This window comes from Thalassophryne amazonica, chromosome 18, assembly GCF_902500255.1.
Source record: "Thalassophryne amazonica chromosome 18, fThaAma1.1, whole genome shotgun sequence".
In the NCBI taxonomy this organism is placed as follows: Eukaryota; Metazoa; Chordata; class Actinopteri; order Batrachoidiformes; family Batrachoididae; genus Thalassophryne; species Thalassophryne amazonica.
The window spans coordinates 67,358,770-67,374,521 of NC_047120.1; the positions used below are offsets into that span (position 1 = coordinate 67,358,770).

The 15,752-nt window shown below is 41.4% G+C and overlaps 1 protein-coding gene across 1 annotated transcript in view; it reads left to right on the forward strand.

Moving 5' to 3' along the window:
• Positions 1 to 1,375: 1,375 nt before the first annotated feature.
• Positions 1,376 to 15,752, forward strand: part of si:dkey-121b10.7 (heparan sulfate glucosamine 3-O-sulfotransferase 6) — a 38,606-nt gene continuing 24,229 nt past the window's right edge. The window contains exon 1 of the mRNA XM_034194588.1: positions 1,376 to 2,287. Coding sequence (XP_034050479.1) covers positions 1,794 to 2,287 — 494 coding nt within the window. The 5' untranslated portion in view covers positions 1,376 to 1,793. The remainder of the gene's footprint in view (positions 2,288 to 15,752) is intronic.

Below are 15,752 nucleotides of genomic sequence, written 5' to 3' on the forward strand. Positions count from 1 at the left end.
TAGGCTGGACTATTGTAATTCATTATTATCAGGTTGTCCTAAAAGTTCCCTAAAAAGCCTTCAGTTAATTCAAAATGCTGCAGCTAGAGTGCTAACAGGGACTAGAAGGAGAGAGCATATCTCACCCATATTGGCCTCTCTTCATTGGCTTCCTGTTAATTCTAGAATAGAATTTAAAATTCTTCTTCTTACTTATAAGGTTTTGAATAATCAGGTCCCATCTTATCTTAGGGACCTCGTAGTACCATATCACCCCAATAGAGCGCTTCGCTCTCAGACTGCAGGCTTACTTGTAGTTCCTAGGGTTTGTAAGAGTAGAATGGGAGGCAGAGCCTTCAGCTTTCAGGCTCCTCTCCTGTGGAACCAGCTCCCAATTCAGATCAGGGAGACAGACACCCTCTCTACTTTTAAGATTAGGCTTAAAACTTTCCTTTTTGCTAAAGCTTATAGTTAGGGCTGGATCAGGTGACCCTGAACCATCCCTTAGTTATGCTGCTATAGACTTAGACTGCTGGGGGGTTCCCATGATGCATTGTTTCTTTCTCTTTTTGCTCTGTATGCACCACTCTGCATTTAATCATTAGTGATCGATCTCTGCTCCCCTCCACAGCATGATCCCTCAGCCCCAACCAGTCCCAGCAGAAGACTGCCCCTCCCTGAGCCTGGTTCTGCTGGAGGTTTCTTCCTGTTAAAAGGGAGTTTTTCCTTCCCACTGTAGCCAAGTGCTTGCTCACAGGGAGTCGTTTTGACCGTTGGGGTTTTACATAATTATTGTATGGCCTGCCTTACAATATAAAGCGCCTTGGGGCAACTGTTTGTTGTGATTTGGCGCTATATAAAAAAATTGATTGATATGAATCTGGAACAAACAAGGATTTCTGAGGCCACATGAAGGATTCTGTTCCAAAATACTTTCCACTAGTTTGTGCTTCAGTGGGTTTAAAGACATTGCCTCACCACTTTCACATATTTATTTTGGAGTCAAACAGTTTATATAAAATGTTTACGCGCAGAAGAGAAAGTATGAAGACAGAGAGACGGTGTTGGTGGTCTGAGCTGAGGCGTGTTTGCTTTGGATGCAGTAACAGGAGGCGATCACACCTGTTGCGCACGAGCGTAAAAGGTACAGACATGCAGGTGGCCAAGAGCTGTCTACAGAAAACAGCTCAACTGGCCTGTAAATCTTCTAGAACTTACCAACGTAAAGGTGACGTGATCGTCATGTTGTGCGCGTTTCTCCGTGTGGAGTGTTGTTCCATTAAATATTTGAGTGCCACAGGTTGGTAATGGAAGGGGCGTGTACTTCACGGGCGTGGATTTGGTGGCCAGACTTGAAGGGCTGTGGAAGGCTCCTCTATGGAGCAGCTGCCAAGGAGCCACGGAAGTGCACACAGGAGCGCCGAGAGAGCGCAAAAGGAGCCACGGACGCGCCCACGGGAGCCCAGAAGGAGCCACGGACGCGCCCACGGGAGCCCAGAAGGAGCCACGGACGCGCCCACGGGAGCCCAGAAGGAGCCACGGAGCGCTGCGGGACGCACATATCACAAACATCTCCCGGCTGAGATCGGGGCTTCGCTGAAGAAGTCAGCACTTGTACGCGAGGTGCTGAAAAACAACCCGCTGGGGAATCATGCGCCGCGTTTTTACGCGCGGTGGCCACCTTTTGCGCCACACCAAGTGGAAGCAGGAGCGCAGTTATTTTTGTTTCAAACTTTGAATCGCTTTGAAAGCACCAAGCGATGTGATGTGACCAGTATTCCTGCGTTGTGTCCTCGCGCTCAGGGTTGCGACTCATGGGATGTAGTAAATGGAGAGCAGCGCTCAACTGTGGACACCTGAAGGCGCAGTCCAAACTGTCCGTCTTCTTTACCATGCTAGTTCTCTTCACTTACCTCTTTTATTGCCTCAACGGATACTGTGAATCTTTACTCAGGCCCGTGTACGACCAGCAAACCCGTTTTCACAGCAAAATTCCCTCGCGTAATGGACAAGAAGCGCGAGCGCATCACCCGGGCGCCTCCAACGCGTCTTCGTTTGTCCGCGGACAGCTGTCGGATTTGGGGACTGTCAGCACAGACGAGGTTCCAGAGGAGCCGATCACAAGCAACATGTCTATAGCCAATAATTTCGGCAGTAAAAAGTTTCCTCAGGCCGTCATCATAGGCGTGAAGAAAGGTGGCACGCGGGCGCTGCTGGAGTTTCTGCGCATCCATCCGGACGTGAGAGCGGTGGGCTCAGAGCCGCACTTCTTCGACCGCTTCTATGATAAGGGACTGGAATGGTACAGGTGAGGAGAATCCATTTGAACTACAAAAAAACAAACAAAAAAAAAACAAAAAAACACGTGCGCGTGTGGAACTAAAATTAAATCATACACGTTGCCCCGAATCAGGATAACAGCTAATAAATCAAAAAACAAACGAATTTTAATATTTTCTCTGCGCGCTCTAGTTTCTTCGAAAGTCTTGTAACCTGCTGGCTGATATCTGTGATTTTAGAGGACACCTTAACTCAGAATATTTTGTGTGTGTGTGTGTGTGTGTGTGTGTGTGTGTGTGTGTGTGTGTGTGTGTGTGTGTGTGTGTGTGTGTGTGTGTGTGTGTGTGTGTGTGTGTGTGTGTGTGTGTGTGTGTGTTTCATTTCTCCAAATTTGCCACAAAACGTCCACTTTTGTGTTCTCTAATTCTTTTCCAACTCAACTTTCCTTTTAATAATCTGCACTAATATTACGTTTTAACAGAAGCTTTAATCTGGAAAAATAAAGTAAAGAAGCAGAAATTAAGAGCCCAAAATTTGCCATCGCATGAACTTTAATGCATTAATTAAGTTTTTCACATTTTTTTCCTTGTATGTCTTATGAGCTTATTTGACATGATATAATTATGGCATTATAGACGAATTGAATTAAATTTAATTTAATTTTGTTTTAATATGTGCACCAGTTTTGGAGGACTATCCCGTTTTGGCAATGACATTAATATATGATAATTAATATTGCATTATATAACATTATAACAGTATAACATGATTAATAACAAGTACAGATATTATAAAGAATTGCTTTAATTTCTGTCTATTTTTTCTTTTATATTTTTTACTGCAATTATTTTGAAACACTTTGTGAAAATAGTTTGAAAGTGTGATACAAATAAAATTATTTTATTATTATTATTTTATGCTGAACATGCAACAGCTGTAAGGCAACAAATGTTGATCACTGTAACCTCCTGTGACCCCGTGTCCACGTATTATATGGGGACGTCACATTTGCTCAATCAAAGGGTTTCAGGGGACTAAAATTTTGTATTCCAGATGTTTCTGTATATTTCTGAGTATTCCTTGGTAACTACAGGAGCTGGACAGCAAAAACATGAGTGAGTGAGTGAGTGAGTGAGTGAGTGAGTGAGTGAGTGAGTGAGTGAGTGAGTGAGTGAGTGAGTGAGTGAGTGAGTGAGTGAGTGAGTGAGTGAGTGAGTGAGTGAGTGAGTAACAGCCAACTTTTGTTGACAGTAACTCAAAAACAATAAATCCTCTCATCTTTCAACTCACCAAATTAAAAAAAAACAGCATAATGAGCCTGAACTAGTTAGTTTGCAGTGAATTTTGATACTCCAGATCAATCGAAAAAGCAATTTTGATTTGCCTATATAATACCTCGTAGATGTGTCTACAACCTGCTGGACAGAAGGCGGAAAATCACAAACAGCTGCGGTTCCATTTCCATGCAGTTTGTCTGCCACCTTCTGAACATCTGTTCTTCAACGCGTGCTGCCCTTCACATCCATCAGAAACAGACTTGGTACATATTTGAAGGGAGGCAGAGCATAAATATGCTTTTTAAAACGTGCACTGTGGCACGTGCAGCAAGCTGTCAGCACAGAGCTTATGAAGCAGAGTGAGATGGAATGCACACTGATGTGTGTGTCTCGTGTTGAATAAATACAATTTCAATCAATCAAAAAATGTTTTGACCAATCCTGATACCAATTACTGTGATCAGATTGGGATATTCCTAAAAAAAAAAATTACTATTTATTACCATCATTCATAGTGTTTAAGAATGGTAATGAAATCATTTGTTTCTGCAAATGATTCAACATAAAATATTTGTGCAGATGCACATTTGTCCATTTCTGTCTTGTCAGGCTGGACTCTCTCGTCTCTGTAATAATCTCTAACCACCGATAAGCAGCTCTCCTGATAGGATGTATTCAGCCCGCTGCCAATAAATTGCTGTTTATTGAGTTGACATGCTGCTTCCCTAAGTGTCGGTGTTGGTCTCCTGAGAGCATTTGTCACTCGCAGCCGGATCACACAGGGAGGAGGGTCGTTCCAGGAGGAGATGGTGGGATGAGGTGGTCGCAGACAGATTTTGAGCTGCAACTGCTGCAATCAGCAGACACCTAATTTCAAAATTTCCACTGGAAAAAAAAAGAGGAAGAGAATGACTTCAATAAGAAAAGAAATGTTTGAAGCAAATATTATTTCATTGCATTTGACAGACGTCTAAAACACAAAGAAGGAGGGCGATAACAGAGCGTGAGGGGCAGGAAGGATGGGGGGGGGCTGAGGGAGTAAATGAAGATCTGATGAAGAGATAAAAGAGAGAAAAACAGAGCTGTGGCAGAAAATATGAGTGAGAAGCAAGAGAACAGTGCAGCCACTTTAAAGCTAGAATGGAGCTCGAAACATGTTTGAGCTCCCAGGTTTGCTACTTTTCAGGGTTTTTATTATTATTATTATTTTGTTTTTTTTGTTTTTTTTTACAGAAGGACAAGGCTGGATCTTGTAGGTTTACCAAGAATATGTTTAAAAAAATTGGAAACTGTATTTATATTTAAAAATAAAAAAAAGATATTTACATAATTTTCAGTCATTCAAGACTTGCTGCCAAGGAGCATATTTGTATTATTATTTAAAAAAAAATAATAATTATAAAGCACCTGTGATTACAAGCAGCCTCCATCTTGGTGACCATCTGGTCATGACCAGAGGAAGATCCAGTGGGATCGAAACATTGTCACATTAAATGCAGTAACAAAGGAGTAAGTGTGCAGGCTTTTTTATTGTTTCATGTTCACTACAGTAGCCTTGCACCTGGTGATGATGTGCGCATATTTACACTGGCTGATTGTAACTGGTGTTTAACCCCTTTGTGCTCACTTTGGTTGTTGGACTAATCTTACGTGTTGTGGTTAATAAATCACCCGTGTTATCACCTGCCTCCCATTTGTCTGCTGCCTACGTAATTGGGTTCATTTTGTGTTGCTAATCGTAACATAGAGTGCCATACTGTTTGTATTTCTTCATAAATGATGTAAATAAAGTCCAAGACATATTCAGGGACTTGGAAATGTTTATGTATCCATCCCCTGACTTGTCTGAAGAAAACTGGCAATAAAACTGATTATTTACAGGTATTATACCAAAGTGTTCCATTACTTATGCAATCCATCATCTTGGCTTTTATATTTTTAATTGTGTTTTTATTTATTATATATTTATATCAAGTTGTAGAGATTTGCTTTCAGTTTGACTTTAAGGATGATAATTTTAGAATTTTTTGTATTTAAAATGGCATAAACAAATTAAAATGTGTGAAATACCAAGTGTTCCAATACTTTTGGAGGACACTGTATAAGGCCCATTGTTACCAAATACAAGTACAAAGTATTCACTGACCGTAGCACCATCTATATTATAATAGCCAAATGCCCTCTGTGTGTGTTTATGAATGCATGCGTGCATGTGCAGCTTTGATCACAGAGAAACTGGGGAGAGCTGACATTTGGTACGTTTATGTATTTTGTGTCAAGGATGAATGCTGTGAAAACAAAAAGTTGATAGGACTAATACATTTGGAGAAATTAGCAATAGTGGCTAACAACAGTGAACAATGGACATTGTGCTGCAGTGCAACATGGGCGTTTGGGGTTTTGAGGTTTTAAATGCTGTTATTGTGGTTTATGTTAATTTAACAGTGTTGTTAGTGTTATTGATTTATTGTGTTTTGTAGTTCAGTTTGTTTAGTCTGTTTAGTTCAGTGTCATGTTGCCGTTACCATGAGTGGGAACTCTATTGCGTTTGATGTCTTCGACCACATCTCTGTTTGTGGGTGTATAAAAATAAAAGCACCTGATTGCGGCAGAATGCAGAACAGACAAAAAGCTCTGTGTGCATGTGTATAACTCTGATCTCAGACAAACTGGTGAGAGCTGGCATTTTCCATTTGGTATGCTTTTGTAGTCTGGGTCAAGGATGAACGGCTCCAGAACAGAACGTTGATAGGACTAATATTTTTGGAGAAACTACGAATATTAGCTAACAACATTGAACAACGAATGTTGCTAACTACATTCTGGACTCACAAGGCATTCCAGCAGGGGGCAGTAAATCATTTTTATATTAAAATTGCAAGTGTGTGCGTGTGTGATTTTTATTTAGTAAGTTCAATGTAAGTAATGAATATAATTGTAAATTTGTTAAAAATACATGGATGACACAAGAAAGTGAAAACACTTATTTCCATTGTGGTCCATTTAAAACCTTAATCGCGCCTAGGACATCAAAATGGCTTGAGTCGGTGTCACAGACCGAACAGACCGCCCTGCCTCCACTGCGCATGCGTCCTTTCGGAGCTCAGCCGCTCGTCTGAGACAGAGTCTCTTCACTCAAAGTGATCAAGTGGATTTATGTGATTATTAACCATCAAATGATAAAGGTCAAACCTCTTAAATCATTCTAAAGTCAGTTTTAAGCAGAAACGAGGTGATAATTGGTGAACTGCGGCTAATGACACAGTGAAGGCAGGGTGGGCCGATTTTTAGGGGGGACTGTTCGGTCAGTGACACCGGCCCTGATTGTGTTAAAGTGGAGACAGTTGGACTCATTCAGTCACTCACTGCATTCTACTTTTCCAAAGCCTCATAAAATTTTGCTGACATGTTTATGAAGCGACACATATGAGGGTGTGATCTCTGGTGTTCACATTTGGTGTAAAGGAGCAGCAATATTTATTAAAAAAATAGAATTTTAGTTCAGAATGGTTTTTCCTGCCTTGTTTTTTTTTTGTGGGGGGGGCTTTAAGGGGAACATAAGGATTTAAAGGTGAATGACCTTTACATTGTTGCTGACAGGAAACTAACCTCTCATCTTTTGTTCTCTTCCTCTCCCTTGTTCTCTTTTTGAAGCCGTAATGAAATGTGGGTTTGTGTTCGGTCTTAATCCGGTGACGGATCATGTCAGCGCTGCCTGAACTGGACCGGTGTAATGACAGGCCAGACATTAACATGGACAGCTCAGGGTCACGCTAAGAGGGATTTGGACCCCATTCATAGTTAGACATCAGTTGTTGCCCCACCCCTACCCCGTGTCGGCCCCACGCCTCAGTCTTCCTCTACCTCACCATGTACATATTTATTGCACCCACGAGATGTCTCACCACAGTACAGACTGGCAACGACATCTTTATTTCATTCCAATTTTTTTATGAGGCAGATATTTGAAAAAAATAAACACAGACCCTTTGGACTTTTTTTTTTTTTTTTGCTTTGATTTTCTTTCTTTTCTTCATTTTTTGTCCTTCTCATACCTTTCATTTCCTGTATCCTTTTCTCTCTTTCTGTTCATTTCACTTTGTTTTAATTCAATTTGTTCCTCTTTACTTAACTTTCTGTTCTTTTCATTCCTCTCCCATCCTTTAATTCCTTAATTTCCCATTCTAGTCATTTGTTTTTTCATCTTTTGCTTTGTTTTCCAGTCTTTTCCTGTTCTTTAATTCTTTCATTTCTTTATTTTATTTTCCCATTCCTTCCTAACTGTTGTATGGCTGGGGGGCCTGGCTGCCTTTTTGTTTCTGTCTTTTGTTTTTCCTTCCAGGTGGCTTGCATTTGGGACTGAGTGGCTGTGTAGCTGAGTTTATCAGGACCTCACCCTGATCACCTGCGGCTCGTCAGGACTCACAGCTGTGGTGCATCTACATGGATTGGAACATGGTGGCATTTAAGACTGGAGTATACAGTGTGTATTTGCCAGAGACTCGACCTTGTGACCAGACGGGTGAGATCGTCATCTCGGGAGCCATCTCATCATCAGTGGATGCAGAGAATGTCCAGGTTTGATGCATGGTCTGTGAAAGAGGAGGGGGTGAGGTCTCACGCTCGTCAGCACACTTCCTGAGGTACGTTAGATTTGTGACTAACATTTATACAGTCAGTAAATGTGGTGTCCCTCACACCTTATTATATTGAGCTGTATGTTGGTTGTTTAAATCAGCTTCCGCTGCAGTGAGTTTGTGAACTGGATGTTCCATGCCTGCAGGGTGGGAAGCTGATTAGTAATTAAGCCAGGAAGTGTTTGCTGTTTGTGCACCTTTGAGCGTTCTCTCTGTGTGTTGAGTGTGGACTCACATAATGATTCCTTCTTTCACAGACTCGGTTTGTCGCGGCCACCTGGGGGGTGTCGGCGGGGTCCTTGGGTCCGAACCAGTTCTGGCTCCGGACCGTTAGCGCTGCTGGGAGCGCACCGCAATCCACCACGCCAGACCGCACACTTTTATATTTTTCACAGCACTGTTATGTTCATTAAACTCTGTTATCCTTTGTACCGTGCTCTGCTTATTTTATACTGGGTCCTTCAAACGCTGGTCGGTTCTCTGGGCTGCGTCCGACACATAACACTAACCTCTTTTTATCATTCTTTTCTCTCCTTTCTAATGTTTTCTCATTCTTTAATTCATAAATTTCCCTTTCCCATCCTTTCCTTTACATTATTTTGCTTTTGTTTACATTTCATTTATCTTCTTTGGTTTCCTGTTTCTTCCCTTTATTTTTATTTTTCCTGTTTAAATTACTTTTGTTTTTCCTGTTCTTTCTTTTCTTTTCTTCCCTTCTCTCTCTCTCTCTCTCTCTTGCCCATAAACCCATTGGCAGTCCTCAACGGTTCTTTGTGACATCACAGAGCAAAAGTGTTAAAGAGAGAGATCAAAGGAGACAACCCCCCAGTGTTAAATAAATTACTGTAATAGATTGAATGATAAAATCTACACAGACCTGGGTCACAGCCCAGATTTAATTAATTAATTGATTGAACTAATAATTTAATTAACTTTATCATCTCCCTGCTGAAATTCATCTCACACTCTTGGGTGTGCACCGTGCGCGTGAGTGTGATCTCCAGCCTGAGTGCACGTCCCTCCACGTCCTCATTCTCTCCCTCCTCCACCATTTGTTGATACCGTAAACATCCAGCAGATATGAATGCCATTTCTGGATATTGATCACCTGAAATAGGTTCTTCCTATTGATCTCTGGCTTGACGCTTTTATCACGCCGCTGCAGTAGAAATGAATTAACTTGTGAATATTGGATGTTGTTGACAGCGAGCTGCTGCTCCCGCTGTCGCTGACATTTATTCCCCACAGTGCTGCTTTTGTGGATTTATTGGCTTGTTCAGGATGAACTGTGTGATGTAACTCTGCTGGATGTGCTCCTGTTCTCTCTGACGCTGCAGCTCATCCTTTATCGACTCATTTTCTCACTATTTATACAGTTGGTCCATGAGTATTTGGACACAGACAGAGCTGAATTTAAACAGCCGAGCAACGAGTCCGAGCATTTGGGTTTGTGATCATACTGGATCGAGGCTGAGATCCAGGCTTTCAGTGACTTCCTGGACTCAGCCACCACAAGGGCGTCTGTGTGCGGCCAAAGTGTTGAACTTGGAGAGACATTCACTTGTCTTGGCTTTGACTTTCAAGTCTCTGAATCCTCAGCCTGTAAGACTGACAGACACCTGGGAAGTCATGAGGTCACTGGACACGGGTGAAGCCAATATCATTGCAGAACGAAGGTCCAAGGCACTTCCTGTCCTACTGTGTGGTTGTGAGACTTGGTCACTAACCACTGACATAAAACCACAACTGGATGTCGTTCATACTAAGACTCTTCAGAGGATCCTTTTGTACCCCTGAAATGACTTTGTGCCAATCATGTGGTTACTTAGGGAGACTAAGATTAGGAGTATTACTGGCATTATGAGGAAACGTCAGCTACACTTTTGCCATGTAGCATGCCTCCCTGTGAGAAATGTCTCATTAGCCATTTAGGAATTATAGACATTCTGATACACTGTCTCTCCATTTTCAGAGCCAATAAGTCATTGGACAAATAAAGGACAACAAGAAGCATTCATAACTAGTCCCTATATAGGCCGCCTGATGTCCATTGGTGCCGGTGCTTACACCAAATCAAATCAAATCAATTTTATTTATATAGCACCAAATCACAACAAACAGTTGCCCCAAGGAGCCTTATATTGTAAGGCAAGGCCATACAATAATTACGGAAAAACCCCAATGGTCAAAACGACCCCCTGTGAGCAAGCACTTGGCAACAGTGGGAAGGAAAAACTCCCTTTTAACAGGAAGAAACCTCCAGCAGAACCAGGCTCAGGGAGGGGCAGTCTTCTGCTGGGACTGGTTGGGGCTGAGGGAGAGAACCAGGAAAAAGACATGCTGTGGAGGGGAGCAGAGATCAATCACTAATGATTAAATGCAGAGTGGTGCATACAGAGAATCTGGTTAGACACCATGCTTCTAAGATTTGTGGGGCCAAGTACAATAACTTCAGTTTTATCTGAGTTTAAAAGCAGGAAATTAGAGGTCATCCATGTCTTTATGTCTGTAAGACAATCCTGCAGTTTAGCTAATTGGTGTGTGTTCTCTGGCTTCATGGATAGATAAAGCTGGGTATCATCTGCGTAACAATGAAAATTTAAGCAATGCCGTCTAATAATACTGCCTAAGGGAAACATGTATAAAGTGAATAAAATTGGTCCTAGCACAGAACCTTGTGGAACTCCATAATTAACCTTAGTCTGTGAAGAAGATTCCCCATTTACATGAACAAATTGTAATCTATTAGATAAATATGATTCAAACCACTGCAGTGCAGTGCCTTTAATACCTATGGCATGCTCTAAGCTCTGTAATAAAATTTTATGGTCAACAGTATCAAAAGCAGCACTGAGGTCTAACAGAACAAGCACAGAGATGAGTCCACTGTCTGAGGCCATAAGAAGATCATTTGTAACCTTCACTAATGCTGTTTGTGTACTATGATGAATTCTAAAACCTGACTGAAACTCTTCAAATAGACCATTCCTCTGCAGATGATCAGTTAGCTGTTTTACAACTACCCTTTCAAGAATTTTTGAGAGAAAAGGAAGGTTGGAGATTGGCCTATAATTAGCTAAGATAGCTGGGTCAAGTGATGGCTTTTTAAGTAATGGTTTAATTACTGCCAGCTTAAAAGCTTGTGGTACATAGCCAACTAATAAAGATAGATCAAATTTAAGATCGAAGCATTAATTAATGGTAGGGCTTCCTTGAGCAGCCTGATAGGAATGGGGTCTAATAGACATGTTGATGGTTTGGAGGAAGTAACTAATGAAAATAACTCAGACAGAACAATCGGAGAGAGAGTCTAACCAAATGCCGGCATCACTGAAAGCAGCCAAAGATAACGATACGTCTTTGGGATGGTTATGAGTAATTTTTTCTCTAATAGTTAAAATTTTATTAGCAAAGAAAGTCATGAAGTCATTACTAGTTAAAGTTAAAGGAATACTCGGCTCAATAGAGCTCTGACTCTTTGTCAGCCTGGCTACAGTGCTGAAAAGAAACCTGGGGTTGTTCTTATTTTCTTCAATTAGTGATGAGTAGTAAGATGTCCTAGCTTTACTGAGGGCTTTTTATAGAGCAACAGACTCTTTTTCCAGGCTAAGTGAAGATCTTCTAAATTAGTGAGATGCCATTTCCTCTCCAACTTACGGGTTATCTGCTTTAAGCTGCGAGTTTGTGAGTTATACCACGGAGTCAGGCACTTCTGATTTAAAGCTCTCTTTTTCAGAGGAGCTACAGCATCCAAAGTTGTCTTCAATGAGGATGTAAAACTATTGACGAGATACTCTATCTCACTTACAGAGTTTAGGTAGCTACTCTGCACTGTGTTGGTATATGGCATTAGAGAACATAAAGAAGGAATCATATCCTTAAACCTAGTTACAGCGCTTTCTGAAAGACTTCTAGTGTAATGAAACTTATTCCCCACTGCTGGGTAGTCCATCAGAGTAAATGTAAATGTTATTAACAAATGATCAGACAGAAGGGAGTTTTCAGGGAATACTGTTAAGTCTTCAATTTCCATACCATAAGTCAGAACAAGATCTAAGATATGATTAAAGTGGTGGGTGGACTCATTTACATTTTGAGCAAAGCCAATAGAGTCTAATAATAGATTAAATGCAGTGCTGAGGCTGTCATTCTCAGCATCTGTGTGGATGTTAAAATCGCCCACTATAATTATCTTATCTGAGCTAAGCACTAAGTCAGACAAAAGGTCTGAAAATTCACAGAGAAACTCACAGTAACAACCAGGTGGACGATAGATAATAACAAATAAAACTGGTTTTTGGGACTTCCAATTTGGATGGACAAGACTAAGAGTCAAGCTTTCAAATGAATTAAAGCTCTGTCTGGGTTTTTGATTAATTAATAAGCTGGAATGGAAGATTGCTGCTAATCCTCCGCCTCGGCCCGCGCTACGAGCATTCTGGCAGTTAGTGTGACTCGGGGGTGTTGACTCATTTAAACTAACATATTCATCCTGCTGTAACCAGGTTTCTGTAAGGCAGAATAAATCAATATGTTGATCAATTATTATATCATTTACTAACAGGGACTTAAGAGAGAGACCTAATGTTTAATAGACCACATTTAACTGTTTTAGTCTGTGGTGCAGTTGAAGGTGCTATATTATTTTTTCTTTTTGAATTTTTATGCTTAAATAGATTTTTGCTGGTTATTGGTGGTCTGGGAGCAGGCACCGTCTCTACGGGGATGGGGTAATGAGGGGATGGCAGGGGGAGAGAAGCTGCAGAGAGGTGTGTAAGACTACAACTCTGCTTCCTGGTCCCAACCCTGGATAGACATGGTTTGGAGGATTTAAGAAAATTGGCCAGATTTCTAGAAATGAGAGCTGCTCCATCCAAAGTGGGATGGATGCCGTCTCTCCTAACAAGACCAGGTTTTCCCCAGAAGCTTTGCCAATTATCTATGAAGCCCACCTCATTTTTTGGACACCACTCAGACAGCCAGCAATTCAAGGAGAACATGCGGCTAAACATGTCACTCCCGGTCCGATTGGGGAGGGGCCCAGAGAAAACTACAGAGTCCGACATTGTTTTTGCAAAGTTACACACCGATTCAATGTTAATTTTAGTGACCTCCAATTGGCGTAACCGGGTGTCATTACTGCCGACGTGAATTACAATCTTACCAAATTTACGCTTAGCCTTAGCCAGCAGTTTCAAATTTCCTTCAATGTTGCCTGCTCTGGCCCCCGGAAGACAATTGACTATGGTTGCTGGTGTTGCTAACTTCACATTTCTCAAAACAGAGTCGCCAATAACCAGAGTTTGATCCTCAGTGGGTGTGTCGCCGAGTGGGGAAAAACGGTTAGAGATGTGAACGGGTTGGTGGTGTACACGGGGCTTCTGTTTAGAACTACGCTTCCTCCTCACAGTCACCCAGTCGGTCTGCTTTCCCGGCTGCTCGGGATCTGCTGGAAGGGAATTAACGGCAGCTAAGCTACCTTGGTCCGCACCGACTACAGGGGCCTGGCTAGCTGTAGAATTTTCCACGGTGCGGAGCCGAGTCTCCAATTCGCCCAGCCTGGCCTCCAAAGCTACGAATAAGCTACACTTATTACAAGTACCATTACTGCTAAAGGATGCCGAGGAATAACTAAACATTTCACACCCAGAGCAGAAAAGTGCGGGAGAGACAGGAGAAGCCGCCATGCTAAATCGGCTAAGAGCTAGTAGCTGCGCTAAGCTAGCGGATTCCTAAAAACACACAAAGTGAATAATGTGTAAATAATTTAGAGGTGATTCAGCAGAGGGAGTGCTTTAGTTAAGGCACGTGAAGATTACACTGTGAAACAAATCGTTATCTAGGTAACTAGATCAGTCTAACTGCACAGATTAAACAGCTAACAGATACAGAAAAACACCGCTGTGCTCCGGAACAGGAAGTGATACAATACCGCAGTGAGAGCCAACCACCAGTAGAGGTCAGTCAAGAGACACCAGATTCCATATTGTGAAGTGCACAAGCGTCTATGACTCCCTCTGGCCGGTCACTTCTCCAGCCAAGGCTGGTACTCATGTACAGCTGGGACTGAATCAATGCAGATGAAGTGTCTTGTTCAAGTACACAGACAGGAAGCATGACAGGGAATCTAACTTTGGTCTACATATTGATAACCCAACTTCTTCTACAATGCTAACTACAAAGATCAGATCAGAATGATTGTTCATACAAAGCATCACTTTTACAACCATTTTTTTTTCTTTTTTTGGACAGGTCAAGGGACGGATACATAAACATTTCCAAGTCCCTGGATATGTGTTCAAATTTATTTACATCAATCATTAAGAAATACAAACAGTATGGTACTGTATGGTAAATCTATCTGAAGTCAGCAGTTCTCAAAATGAGTGACCATAAGGAGACTGGTGAGGGAAGCCACCAAGACAGTGCTAATTATTATGATTATTGTGATTATTATTGTTGTTGTTGTGTCAGTGTGCTTGCTAAAGATGCTAAACCACAAGTTGGAGGGTCAGTGTGAAGAACGGAGTATGACTCAAAGGTCCATGGTCGAAATTGGTTGTATTTCATATTTATTGACAGAATTTTATGAATGAGTGCAATATATATAGGGTGTCCCCAAAAAAATATACAACATTTAAAACACTCGGTTTGACTCTTAAATGGTACAAACTTAATCACTTATGTTTCTTTTTTACTTGCAGAGACCCTGAAGTTTATGTTGACGCCAAGCATCGATGCATTGAAGGAAAACATCTGCAGAGAAATCCAAAACATTCCTCAGGACACTTTCCCCAAAGCGTTTGCAGGCCGTAATTGGCCAGCGCGGGGCCTCCATTGAACATGTTGTCTAAGAGACTGACAAAATGCAGGGCCAATATTGACATCCGTATGAAAAACTTCAACCTTTCAGCTTTCTATCCAGTCATAAATTTATTTCCTAGACATATGCTTTGACCATTTTCTTTGCTGATAAAATGTTGCATATTTTTTTGGGACACAGGAAATGAAGTTCACACTATTCACTTTATACTAAGTGTGTGGGTGTGTGTATATATATATATATATATATATATATATATATATATATATATATAGTACACTAATCAACCAAGTTAATTTATCTTGCTTGAAAACAATTACTGATGTTTGAATTATTTGAGTTTGTTGGGTTGAGGTCATCAGTTTCCTCAAACATTTTGAGCGGGACTAACTTATCAGGTTTTACAGCGTATAGCTTCCCCTTCTCCTGTCTCATGAAGTGTGGTGTATAATTTAGCTGAAGGCTACCGAGACATGAGTGTCAAGGTTTTATTTCCTGCTGGACGTCGTTGCCAATCACGGGGGATTCTCCTGCTGAATTCCTTCCTGTCTGCATGTTCTTGGAAGCTGCATGTTGCAAAGATTGCCATTGAAAGGGTTTTGCAAAACAAAGCCATTCAGGGTAGGATTTGGGGAAATTTTTTAAATGGTTAAAAGTATAGAAGCTGCTGAAAGAAAGAGGTCTCTGTTCAGGCTCCAGTGCTCCACCAGTATGTGAAGCTTCACGGTAGGAAGGAAAACTTCACATCAAATACTC